General features: G+C 39.6%; 1 protein-coding gene across 1 annotated transcript; it reads left to right on the forward strand.

The window, feature by feature from the left end:
• Positions 1-3,865: 3,865 nt before the first annotated feature.
• Positions 3,866-5,357, forward strand: LOC145566387 (uncharacterized). The gene is made up of 3 exons (XM_081625823.1): positions 3,866-4,126; positions 4,208-5,116; positions 5,199-5,357. Exons 1-3 carry the CDS (start codon positions 3,866-3,868, stop codon positions 5,355-5,357), a joined length of 1,329 nt encoding a protein of 442 aa, XP_081481949.1.
• The last annotated feature ends 8,014 nt before the right edge of the window (positions 5,358-13,371 follow it).

The raw sequence follows: 13,371 nt of genomic DNA on the forward strand, positions 1-13,371 counted from the left end.
TTTGGATGTGGTGCTGCGATTTGTGTGGCTGAGTTTGTAAAAGATCTGGTGTTTAGGGGTCATGGGTTGGTGGTGGCGTGAGGTTAGGGTCGTGGGTTAGGGTGGTGGCTTGTCGGGTGGTGGCGTGAGGTTAGGGTGGTGGCGTGAGGTTAGGGTCGTGGGTGGTTTCAGTGATTGGTGGGTGCGGTGGGTTTTGTGGCTGGTTTGAGAACAAAAAAAAGGAAGATGGGGAAAGAGGAGAGAAGGAATCCATTTCATTGAAACAAGAGAAGAAATAGAGGAAGATGGGAAAGAGGAGAGAGGGGAAATGAAAGTATGTATGTATGTTGTTAATCATATTAGCTAACAAAGGATGTACATCAACCATTAAAATGAATATATCAGCAAACGGATCTTATATCAGTCAACATGAGGAACATATAAGACATTAGTAAAAACGTATCAGCCAACAATAAGAATATATCAGCCAACTATAGATACATATCAGCCAACAAGAGAAACATATCAGCCAACAAAAGGAGCATATCAGCCAACAAAAAGATGAAATCGACAAAAAAAGCAACATGTAAGCCAACAAAGTAAACATATAAGCCAACAGAATAAAACATATAAGCCAAAACTTAAAATATGCATATCAACTAACAAAATCAATATATTAGCCAACTAAAGAAACATATAAGGCAAATGATGTCTGATATCAGCTAACAAAAGGAAAAAAAAAAAATATCAGCTAACAAAAGGGATATATTAGCCAACAAAAAAACCATATCAGCCAACAAATGAAATATATCAGCCAACACATGAAACATGTTAGCCAACAAGTAAAACATATTAGCCAAGTCAGCTGCACGAAAATTTGCATACGGTCATCCGCACGCAATAGCTTCTCATAACTAATTTATAATCAGTGCGATACCAATTATTCCATTCTAGAATCTAATTCCGTGTTATATCCAAGTTGGTCATGTTTTATTAATTAACTAGATTAGTCTCGTGCGATGCACGATTGTGACTAATAATAATTGTTATATTGTCACAATTGTGAAATTATTGGACTAAGTTTAAATATTAATTAATACTAAATTTTCAAATTAGAAAGAAAAAAAAAGTTACACATGCAATTTTTAAAAAAAAAATATTTGGAGTATTAGTGAAATAGCTTAATTTTATCAATTAAAAAAATATAAAAGTTAAAAATTGATGACATCACATATATGTGGGAAAATTTTCTACCACAACTTGACATGTGTGCACTTTAAAGAAGGGATGATATTAGCGGTTGATATTTTAGTATTAGTTACAGATAGATTGATTTTGGATTCATTTCATAGGATATAAGTTGTGAAGGTAAATTCTTTTATAGTGAAAAATTATACATTCAAATTATTCTAAGATAAGACAAATTCAATGAAAACAAGAAAAATAAAACAAAGCATTAAAAAAAATTAAAAAAATAATAAAGGTGTAAATGACCATGCACAATGAACACAAAATAAAGGACAATAGTACTCCGTATATAAGAATATAACAAATAAGGACAATAGAAATGAAGTTTCATCATCTCAAATAATTAATTAGGTATGGTTGGTGTATCGGGAGATACCGGTATGGTATGCAATGCCGACATCTAAAGTACTACAAATAAAAACGGATACGGGTCTTTAGACCTGGCGAAGATATCGGCTATTACGTGTAAAAGTACACATGTCAGCTTGGCGCTACTCACCACGTGGCATCAACTACTTGACACTTGGCTTAAAGTGGTTTGCATGCCATACAGCCACCTGGCGATTGGAGTTGCTATAAATATGAGGTCTGTCCCTTATTTAGGGCAGCATTTATTAATCTCTCTCTCTCTTTTTCTTCTTCTCTCTCTTCATCAGAGTGGTTAGCTAATCTCTATTTCTTGTGTAGGTTCTTAGTCGGACGATAGGAGCTTCACAGCTCTCGGGTACAAGTTCTTGGATCTCGGATGCGGGTTATCAGATCTTAACAGGAACAATTTGGCGCTAGAAGGATGGGGGAAGTGATTACTTCTATCGCCTAAGGACCTAACGCAGAAAAATCATGACTTGAAATCAATAAACACTAAAAAAACAATAATGTAATTAGTAGGGTGATAAACCAAAGGATGACAGGCCCGGAGGTTGAAGTGGTAGATGAAACTCATACCTTGGGTAAAAATCCGTTTGGTATGCCGTTAACACCAGAAGGGCAAGCTGGCATAACATCAGACCCAATGGTCGAGTTTACACCGGAAGATTTGGGAGACAGCAGCCAGGGTAATGAGAGCAATGAGTAAGAAAAGGAAGGAGGCTGGGACAGCTCAAGATGGAGAAGGGATGCCGTTTGTAAATCTGGAAGGTTAGTTTAATTAGGCAACAGCTTCACCGAGGCATCCACATCGAGAAGTGTTGCCGCCAAGGACACACACAACTAGCCGGGAGACTGAGGCGCAGTCTTCTAGTCATGCTGTTAATACCCGAAATTAGCGATAGAGAAGTTCACAAAGTGCCGGGCAAGAAGGGGTGAGAACAGTGGTCCAATTAAGGGCATCACCGTTCTGTAGAGTATCTTGGATCAGCCCATGGAGAAAATTAAAATGCCAACATGTAGGTATGACGGAAAGAGGGATCCAGACAGATACATAACGTCTTATGAGGGGCATATGCTTTTATAAACCAACTCGGGTGACGTTTGGTGCAAGGTCTTTCCGACCACCTTGTGTGGGGCTGCGGCAGATTGGTTTAACAATCTGGGAAATGGCATAATAGATAGCTTTGAGAAGCTAACAGAGATGTTTGTAGGGCAGTATATCAGCAATAGTGTACGACAGAGATCTTTCGGGGGAGTTGATGGCAGTGGAGCAGAGGGCGAATTAGTCTCTAAAGGACTACATTAGGAGGTTTAATAATGAAGGAAATACAATTCCAAGTTGCAGCAGAAAATAGTCGTTATGGCGTTGATGAAGGGCTTGAATAACTCTGAGTTTAAGATGTGTGTAGACTTAACGGATTTGAACAAGGCCTGTCCCAAGGATTGTTATCCTTTGCCTAGAATAGATAGGCTGGTAGACTCCACGTCTGGCCATGCAATGCTTAGATTTTTAGATGCATTTTCAGGGTATCATTAAGTGAGCCTTCATGAGTCAGACAAGGAAAAAACAACATTCATAACGGATACCGGAGTCTATTGTTACAAAGCTATGTCGTTTGGGTTAAAAAATGTAGGGGTGACTTATCAGAAGTTGGTTGATAAGATCTATGAAAAGCAGAAAGGGCGGAATGTAGAGGTGTATGTTGATGATACGATTGTGAAGAGCAAGGTGAGAGAAGATCACATAGCTGACCTGAAGGAAACATTTGATACTTTACGGCAGTATCAGATGAAGTTGAACCCAAAAAAGTGTGTATTTGGGGTTTGGTCAGGAAAGTTTTTGGGGTTCATGGTGAGTGAGCGAGGTATTGATGCAAATCCTGACATGGTGAATGCAATCCTCGAGATGAAGCAGCCGAAAAAAATCCATGATATACAGAGGCTTATAGGCAGAATGGTAGGACTGACTCGGTTTAGTAGCAAATCCACGGATAAGGCGCTCCCATTCTTTGTAGTCCTATGGCAAAATAAAACTTTTAAATAGGGAAAAGACCAAATTAAAGCTCTGTAAGTAGTGAGAAAACACCTAAGAACTCTCCCAACAGTTACGAGGCCAGAACGCGGTGAGCAGTTATAGTTATACATATCAGCCTCGCCGAAAACAGTGGCTGTAGTGCTGCTGGTGGAAAGGAAAAAACAACAGCTGCTTATATACTTTGTCAGCCATGTTTTAAACGCAGCTGAGCGCAGATATCCGGTGATAGAGAAAATGGCACTTGTTGTGGTAATTGCAGCGAGAAAACTACGACCTTATTTTGATGCTCATCCGATAGAGATACTTACCAACCACCCACTTGAAAAATCATTGCAAAAGATGGATACATCTGGCCGATTGCTAAAATGGGTAGTTGAGTTGTCAAAATATGAGTTACATTACAAGCCCAGGGTGTCAATTAAGGCGCAGGCTTTATCAGACTTCATTGTGGAAACCTCCTACAACGATGAAAAAGAGTCGTTGGGAACATGGCAGGTATCAGTAGATGGTTCGGCAACGTCAACTGGCTCTGGGGTCGGTATTGTGATAACAGCGCCAGATGGTTGTATTTTTTAGTATGCCCTGAAGTTCAAGTTCAAGGCTACCAATAATGAAGCGGAATATGAAGGAGCCGTAGCTGGTATTCAGTTATCCATAGCAGCAGAAGGTAAGTGTTTGGTCCTAAAAACTGATTCCCAATTAGTATCGAACCAATTTAGTGGAGATTATGAAGCACGAGAGCCAACAATGATAAAATATCTTGAAAAGATCAATGAGTTAACGGCACAGTTACAACATTTTGAGGTGCAATTGGTCCCGAGAGCGCAGAATTCACAACCAGATGCCTTGGCAAGATTGGCAAGTTCAAGCTTCAATAACCTGGAAAGAACAATAATGGTGGAAATCTTGAAGCAAAGAAGTATAGATGAAACTTCAGAACAGGTTCTTTGTGTTGATAACGGCAGTCAGTGGTATGATAAGATATTGGGGTACATCCTTTATGGGGTATTGTCGCTTGATAAAGGTGAATCGCGAAAGTTGAGAAAAGATAGTGTATGGTTCATTATGCACCAGGGGCAGTTATACAAAAGACGATTCTCACTACTTCTACAGAGATGTATAACAGATTACGAATCTGCAAGACTTATCAAGGAAATACATGAAGGAACTTGTGGCAACCATCTCGGTGTCCGAGCTCTATCCCAAGAAGCAATGAGAAGGGGGTATTACTGGCCGACAATGAATGAGGATGCCACACAGTATGTAAAAAGGTGCGATAAATGCCAAAAGTTTGCCCCGGCAATCAATCTCCCTCCGAATGACTTGATGCCAATACTTAATCCAGTTCCATTTGCACAATGGGTAATGGATATAGTAGGGTCGTTTCCATCAGCAATAGGTAGAAGGAAATTCCCTTTAGTCGGCATTGATTACTTCACAAAGTGGATAGAGGCTGAACCGATAACAAAGATATATGCATCTGAGGTGAATAAGTTCATTTGGAAAAATATCTTCTCAAGGTTTGGGTTGCCAATGGCAATGGTTTTTTTTTTATCATGGATCTCAGTTTGATTGCAAATTGGTAAAAGACCTTTTAGCCCTGTACATGGTTAAATTTGCATACGCCGCAGTATGTCATCCACAATCGAACGGCCAGGCAGAAGCAGCAAATAAGCAGATCATAACGGCAATCAAAAAGAAAATAGAGGATGCAATGGGGTTATAGGCAGATCTCATACCGGAAATACTATGGGCAAATAGAACAACAATCAGAGAAGCAACAGGTGAATCCCCCTTCAACCTAGTGTTTGGAATAGAAGCTGTGGTGCCAACTGAAGTTGGGTTGCCAACATTCAAATTTCAGCACTACTGCGAAGACCAAAATGATCTACTACTAAGGCAACAGCTTGATTTCTTACCAGAGCTGCGGGAAAAAGCTGCAATTAAATCGGCAGCTTACAAAGACAGAATGTCCAGGCATAAAACAAAAGAGTAAGCCATCGACCACTGAGTACAGGAAACTTGTTATTGCGTAGGACGACATCAAAAGGAAAAAGGAAATGTGGATGGAAAGTTATCGGCAAACTTGGAAGGTCCATATCGGATCAGAGACACAGTTATGTAGGGGTCATATTACCTAGAGACAATGGATGGAAAGCCACTGAAAATTGTCTGGAATGCAGCAGTGCTTAAAAAGTATTATGTATGAATGAATGAAGTATGTATTTTCTTTTTCTATGTAATCGGACATCGTTGATAAATAGTAAAAAGAAGACAACTCTTGCTGCACTTGTATATAAGGCGTCCTCCATTTAGAAAACCGTCGTTAAATGGGACGGACAGCTAAAAACCGCTTCCACGAAGTTAATGCACTTACAACCTGATTAATTGTGCTCATTAACTCATGAGGTTGCTGGTTCAAATATAATGCCGGCAAAATCAAGTCGTGGTATATGTCGACTAGAGGCACAACCATGACAATGATCGCCGAAAAGGGTGCTTAACTGACTACAAAAAGTGGTGTAGTGAGTGACCAGTGTTATACTTTGAAACAACAACTGCACACTATTTTACTTGAAGATAGTAAATTCGTCCACTTACACAACATTACAGCTGAAATCCCTAGTGCATATATCAGCAATAGAAATACATGCACTACGGGGGCCAGAGATTGGGGAACTATTATTAATAAGGCTGGTGTAAACAAACTATTAAGGTTCGTGTAAATAACGGAAGCGACATCATCATCTAAAAACGTATAGATGGAAGTAAGCACACCGCCGAGAAGATATCTTTAATAAGTTGGAGGTTCACAAGATAAATAATTGAACATTTTCACTTACAAGCAATAATATAGAAATCACTACGGGATACTTAAGATATTTTGTGTTTGTTTCAATATGAATTTTTAATAAAAGTTCTAAATTAAATATCATGGCAGATAAGGCCCTATCACACAAGAGCCGCATGATGATGTCGGTGATGAATGCCCGCCCTTTCAAGCTTACGGGTTTTCAGGTTCAAGAGAGTTCAAAATGTTAGGATCTGAAGGGCCGTCATCTCCGATAGGCACAGCATTGAGGAGATCCTCATAAGCAAACTCTTGCTGCTCAAAACCGGTGGGAATTTTATGGGCTTCATCCATAAAAGCTTTCTCAACCTTAGCCCAGTCACCCTTTTTCCAACCGGCAACTTGGATAACGCACCTATGAGCGGCAGTCCACCCTCCATCAAAGTGGTTCTGAAGGTTGTTGATGAGCTCTGTAGAAGTTAAGTACCGGCTGACAGCTCTTTGTCGAATGCCAGGCTTGTTAACCTCCATCTTTTGGATCTTCTCCTCAAGGTGGTTGATGGAGGATTTAGCATCGGCAAGCTCTTTCTCAAGGACGGGTAAGTGCTCTATAGCCTTGCTCTTCTCGGCTAACTGAGTTTGGAGAAGCTTAATTTCATTTTCAGTCGCTTCGAGCTTGCCAGCCTTTTCCTTGAGGGCCGATAATTCCAGATTATCTTTCTTCTTTGCCTCCTTGATTCCATCAAGGGCTTTTTCAGCATTCTCTAGGGCCGTTTGTAAAGCTCCTTGAGTTGCAGAGGCCTGATGATGTTGCTCTTGGTAATACCGGTACATTTCAACGAGCTCAATACAGGACATTACGGCCTACAGAAGAGTAAAATGTGACTTGGAGATTTTTTACAAAAAAAAATAACAATAAAATATTAATATGGTAAAAAATATAATAATAAATATAAAATAATAAATAAATATGTATATAAGCATATAATATAGAGAGGGATACCTTCATTAGATCATGCATGTGCTGAGATGCAATGGGGCCGACAAGACCAGCTGGCCTGTCCACATGAGGATCTAAGTTATGCAAGAGCCGATACCCAAGGTTTTCTCCTCTCAATGGGTCATCGGCGAACATTGATTCATTTCGACATACATCTAACTCAGGCTGCCATCGATCCCCTAAGTGCCTTAAGAAACAGAAATTTTTTTGATAACCTCATTGGGAAGTTTGCCGTCTGGATGCTCAATCCATTTGTTAGACCGGTATATGAAACTGGGAGCACTTGTGTCAGAATCGCCAGCAGCCCTGACTTGAACTTCAGGCTGAATGGCGACGTCAAGATGAGGTGGAGAAGGAGAATCTATGATATCTTCAACTATGACATTGGCTGGCAATATCCTCTTCGTTGACACAGTAGAAGGGTCAACTGCCTTGTCTTGGGCTTCAGTTTGCTTTGGAGAGGGTGGCTTTTGCTGCTTCTCGGCTTCCCGAGGTTTTTTCGGAGGTCTATTGTCAGCTTGCCTCAAGTTGCTGACCCTAGTAGCACCTCCACGCCAATTGGCAAGGGATACCAGTCTTTTCTTTCTGGTATTCTCGTCGGCAATTTCCTTGGCTTTTCTTTTAGGGTTGGGAGGTGAAGAACGGCTGCAGTAAGTGGCAGGAGTGTCGTAACTGCGCTTAGGAGCTTTGGGTAGCGCCTTAGAACTCTCTTTCCGTCAGCTGACAACCCAAGTTGCTTGTTGTCCAACTTGTCGACGCTTGATATAGATGTATAAAAATAAAAAAAAATAAGTAAAAAGTAAGAAAATATGAATCATTTGAAGTAAAATTTTTTATATAAAATATGCTAGTACGGAGATGCAAACAAAAATTGTTGAAAATGATGAATTAATATAATAACTATTGGTCCATCAAAGTCCGACATGAGATAAGGGAGCGTTGCCGAGAATGTAACCCACATTCGGCGCCCACACCTTAGGAGCAAGACGAACTTTACCATTACCATTGTCACACTCCACAATATCAAAGTAATTAACAGCCTTATGTTCCTACTTGCCGAGATCTCTCTCAGCAATAGTCCCAAATCGGGGGTGAGGGCAAAAAAATGTTCTCCTGATTGGAAAATCATCAAGGAAGCGCATTAAGAAAACCTTATCTTGCCAGCCTTTACAGCTAGATAGTTTAGGATGAACAGTATATTTACGAGCAGCGGTATACAGAGACCACCACCCCTCAGACCGACCGTCTCTCTTTAAAGATAGTTGGCCTCCAAAAAGCATTAAAAGTAAATGGAAAATTCCTGTACAACATGACCCATACAAGGGCAATAACGGCACGAATAGTGGGAGGGGTTAATTACACTAAACATACATTCCAAGCTTTAAGAATCTTTGTAACAAAGGGATGGAGAGGAAACCATACGCCGAAATCAAAATGTTTGGCATAAATAGCAAAATGACCAGCAGGGCAATCTAGCACCGAAGAATTGGAGGGGGGAAGGGTTAGTTCATACCCATCAGGCAGCTTATAGAAGCGTTTAGCACGACAACAATAGTCTTTTTCTAGAGCAGTCCTACGAAAAATTTTGCTAATCTTTGCTTTGGTAACATTGCTGTCAACTGGTAATACAAGAGGTTGTCAAGGATCAGCATCATCAGTTTTAGAATTATACCCCTCATCCAGGCTTTCCTCCTGAGTGACCTCCGCCATCAGGTCAATAATGTTATCCCTACTCTCAACATTTACACTCTTTTCTTGATCAACTTCATCCTCGTCACCAAGAACAGAATTAATGGCCTATTTATAGACAGGAGAAGCATGTTGTTCCCCTTGATTTAGAGCAGCCTCCGCACCATGGGACTTAGAAATATCAGAACTCACCACCTGGCCCTGTCCAGGTCTCTTGCTAGATTCAGCCTTCTTAAAAGCGGCAACCTCAGGCTGGTAACTGGTTTGTTTGGTTCTCAACATCAAAGTAGTGTTAACACTTATATTACCAACGTTAGAACCGTATTCGTCAATATGACGCTTTTCGACAAAGTTACGTAAATGATAACGAACACTAACAGGCTCGATATCAAGGATCTCAGCATCGTCTGGTACGTCGGGATTATTAAGTCGAAAAGCTTCTTCACAGTCACCAATTACCTTGTGGCGTATATACGCACGCCTTTGCTCTTCAACTGTCAGGGGCTAAAATGGGCCGTCAATGTTATCAGATAAAGAAGACGAATTCCCCTGAGATTTACCGATATCTTTACCCAAAGATTGTCTAATAAGGCGACGTCTAGCAGTACTTAGGCTAGGTTGTTCCTCTTCAACGCTATTGTAAGATGTTTACAAAGGCAAACAATCTAAAAATTGCAAAAATATAAAGCATGAAAAATTAGAGCTAAGGTTTGTAAATACCTTTAGATAAAGTCCCAAGAAACGCGATTAACGCTGACGCTCTTCCTATAACACGGTGCAGCACGAAGGGTTGAGGTCTACTTAATCTCCGAAGAACCGCGAAGGGTTGTAAGTCACTTGTAAAGAGAGTAGGAAGAACCGATAAAATCGAGAGCAAGAGCTATGGAAGATTGAAAGTGAGAAAAGAATAGGCGATGCTTAGTTTAAATAGGCCAGTTGAAAAGACGGTTGATGTGACGAGTGGTTCAGAAATCCGACGGATGAAAGTGTAACATAATTTAAAAATATCTTGGATGGATGAACGACGTGTGTCTTCAGCCTAATAAAGTTCCCGCCTAAAACCCTTTAAAAAAAATCAAATCAACAACAAAATAAAAAAATAAAAAAAAAAAAAAACTATACAACTACCAGCTATCGGAACCAGCCAAATTCCAATATACTTTTAAAGATGACCTTGTATGCTATCGGCAAACAAGGTCACTTGGGGGAGAAAATGGAGTTTTTTCGCTCCAAATGATAACTCTTAAAGATGACCTTCTATGCTGTCGACAAAGAAGGTCACTTGGGGGGGAAAACGGAGTTTTTTCGCTCCCAATGATAACTTTTAAAGATGACCTTGTATGCTGTCGGCAAACAAGGTCACTTGGGGGGGAAATGGAGCTTTTTCGCTCCCAGTGACAACTTTTCAGAATACAACGACAATTTTTCGGCCCTAGTTATATTACGGAAACAACGGAACATTGACGAACATGGTCTACTAACAACAAAACAAATAGGAAAATTGCACAGGACAATGTCCTGCCATCATCCAACTGCTTACCACCAAATATCATACACTACTGATTTGCCTAGATGTTTAATCATCACAAATCTTCTTCACCAATTTTCTAAATTTCTTCCAAAAACAACATCCTAAGTATTTACATGGATAAAACCAATCCAACTCATCAAAACAAACAAACAACAGTGCTAGACGGAATGCAAGAAACATACAAAACGGACACGCAACAAATATTTCACATCATCAAGAATAACTACTGCGCAAACCTATGAATGATAGTAATTTGGTCGGACAATTAAGTGAGCACATTAGCTACTCTAACATCCTCACTTGGGGGGCTAGTTGTATGGGGAGATACCAGTATGGTATGCAATGCCGACATCTAAAGTACTACAGTTAAAACGGGTATGGGTCTTTAGACCTAGCGAAGATATCGGCTATTACATGTAAAGGTACACATGTTGGCTTGTCACTACTCAGCACGTGGCAACAACTACTTGACACTTGGCTTAAAGTGGTTTGCATGCCATGCAGCTACCTTGCTATTGGAGTTGCTATAAATATGAGGTATGTCCCTTAATTTAGGGCAGCATTTATTAATCTCTCTCTCTCTTTCTCTTCTTCTCTCTCTTCATATCATCTCTTTATTCTTAATCACTTACTAACTTTGTCATCGTAGTGGTTTTCCCTGGATTCACTTTGGGGTTAGCTTCATAGATCTCGAGTACAAGTTCTTGGATCTCGGATGTGGGTTATCGGATCTTAACAGGAACAGTTAGAGTGAAGCACAATAGAATGGTAGTTTCATCATCCCAAATATTCAATTGAGTATGGTTGGACTGGAGTAATTACGGTGGTCAACAGCTCAAACAACTTGTAAGTGATGGTACGTGATAACTGTCAGTTATTGATCATCTCTGACATGGGACAACCCACATTGAAAATATATTGGTGGAGTATCTTATAAAACAATGATATGTTAGTCACCATCTTCAACATTATTGCGGTCATATTTCAAACGACTTATACAAAATTTTTAATGTGCGTATGTAAGCCAATACTCGTATATATTTCTCTTCCCTAGCTTTGGAAAAACCAAGCCACTAGTGATATTAACTAATTATGTTGAATTGTATTGAAAAACATGGAGAGGATGCATATAAGTGTAGCCGTATAGGTTTGTTTGGCTAACTAAGCAATGCTACATACTACAAAATGGTTTTACGATAGAACTTTGTTACACTTGTATATAGTTAGACTCTTCTTTGGAGGGTATGTATTTCAGAGGACAAGAAAATAAAGATTTGTATGTAAAAAAATCCTATTGAAGCTAATTATCCATATTAAACCCTCATAATATTATTGAAATGCACGGGATTAATATTAGGTTTTTTTTATAACATACCAACCAACGGAGAGATCCAAACACGCTTCCGTTGCAGCTAAATCCATAGAGTCATGTTGATTAAATGGCATAGACCATTAAATTGGCAATGAAATTCCCATTTTCCCGCCTTGTTTTTTCTACAAAACATCATATGAGAAACTAATTATATTCGAAATTGACTTAGTTTGAAGAAACATATAGGATTCCAATTGTCGAAACAAGTGGTACATACCTGATATTTGTGCTTGTAGAGTTTTGCAGCCTCGGAATGAGCAAAGTTAATATTATATGGTATGGAATATAAGGAGCTTCAAAATCAATCTGAAGTTGAGGAGGAAATCCCATCTTTTTTCCAAGGTAAACATAAATTAGAGTCTTGTTAATTGTCCCCTAATACTTCACTCGATCACCAAACTTCTTAAACCATAGATATGCATACTCTTTAAACATCTCTCAGTATGTAAAAACAAACGTTACTCATATATTGTCCATAGCATGTGACATTTATAAAATTTAAGATAAGATACTTTTTTGAGCCGGAATTTATTGTCACAGTGATGGTGTAATGTTACCAGTAATATTAGAGTCGGTTTGGTGTATTTATGTTAAGTTTATCTTGTTAGGAGTTTTAGGCAAGTTAGGTTATGTTTTTGTATTGTGTATATATATGTGATTAATAGCACTACAAAGGTTAAGCCGTTTTCTCTACAATATTCTTGAGTTTAACGTGTATGGTATCACAGCCTCTCTAATTTCTAGAGAAAATTTTCGATCTTGGTTTGTTCATTAAATTTTTAAAATTTTGCAAGTTTCAAGTGAGATGAGGGCTTCAAGTTTTGACTATTTTTACACAATTATTTTGTTAATTTGGGTTTTCCCGAACCCTAATTCGGTCTGTGGTTCGTGTTGCTTCTGCGGTGCGTGTGGTTGTAGTCCGGGTAGTGCGCATCTGTGCTGTGTGTGCTATTGTGTTTGGTTGGTGTGTGCATGGTGCTGGTGCTGCGAGTGTGTGCTGCACGTGTGGTGTGGTGCGTGTTGTGGTGTGTGCTGCGAGTGTGGTGTTCTTCAGTGTGCTGCATTGTGCTTGTTGCGTGAGGTTGTTGACTAGTGTGTGGCAGCCTCGGTTTGGTTTGTCGTGTGCATGCTGCATTGTGCGTGCCTTGCTTGTGTGGTGTAGTAATGTGCTCTTAATTTGGTGTGATGGCTAGCGACGATAACACTTCTCCTCCTCCTCCTCCAAAATATGAGCCTTTTACCGATTATTACCTTCATCTGAGTGAAGGTTCTCAATTGGTGATATGTCCCGTGTTGCTAACCCTCGACAACTAAGAACAGTGGTCGAGATCGAATAGCAAAAATCTTTGGTCCAAAA

The sequence above is a fragment of the Chenopodium album genome, chromosome 11, assembly GCF_948465745.1.
Source record: "Chenopodium album chromosome 11, dcCheAlbu1.1, whole genome shotgun sequence".
Classification (NCBI taxonomy): domain Eukaryota; kingdom Viridiplantae; phylum Streptophyta; class Magnoliopsida; order Caryophyllales; family Amaranthaceae; genus Chenopodium; species Chenopodium album.

Excerpts from the sequence above, each read along its gene's own strand:
- LOC145566387 (XM_081625823.1), top strand. The coding sequence starts at position 3,866 with ATGGCACTTGTTGTGGTAATTGCAGCGAGAAAACTACGACCTTATTTT. Across the intron at positions 4,127-4,207 it reads AGTCGTTGGGAACATGGCAG|TATGCCCTGAAGTTCAAGTT; the intron begins GTATCAGTAGAT and ends TGTATTTTTTAG. Across the intron at positions 5,117-5,198 it reads CAAAGATATATGCATCTGAG|TTTGATTGCAAATTGGTAAA; the intron begins GTGAATAAGTTC and ends CATGGATCTCAG.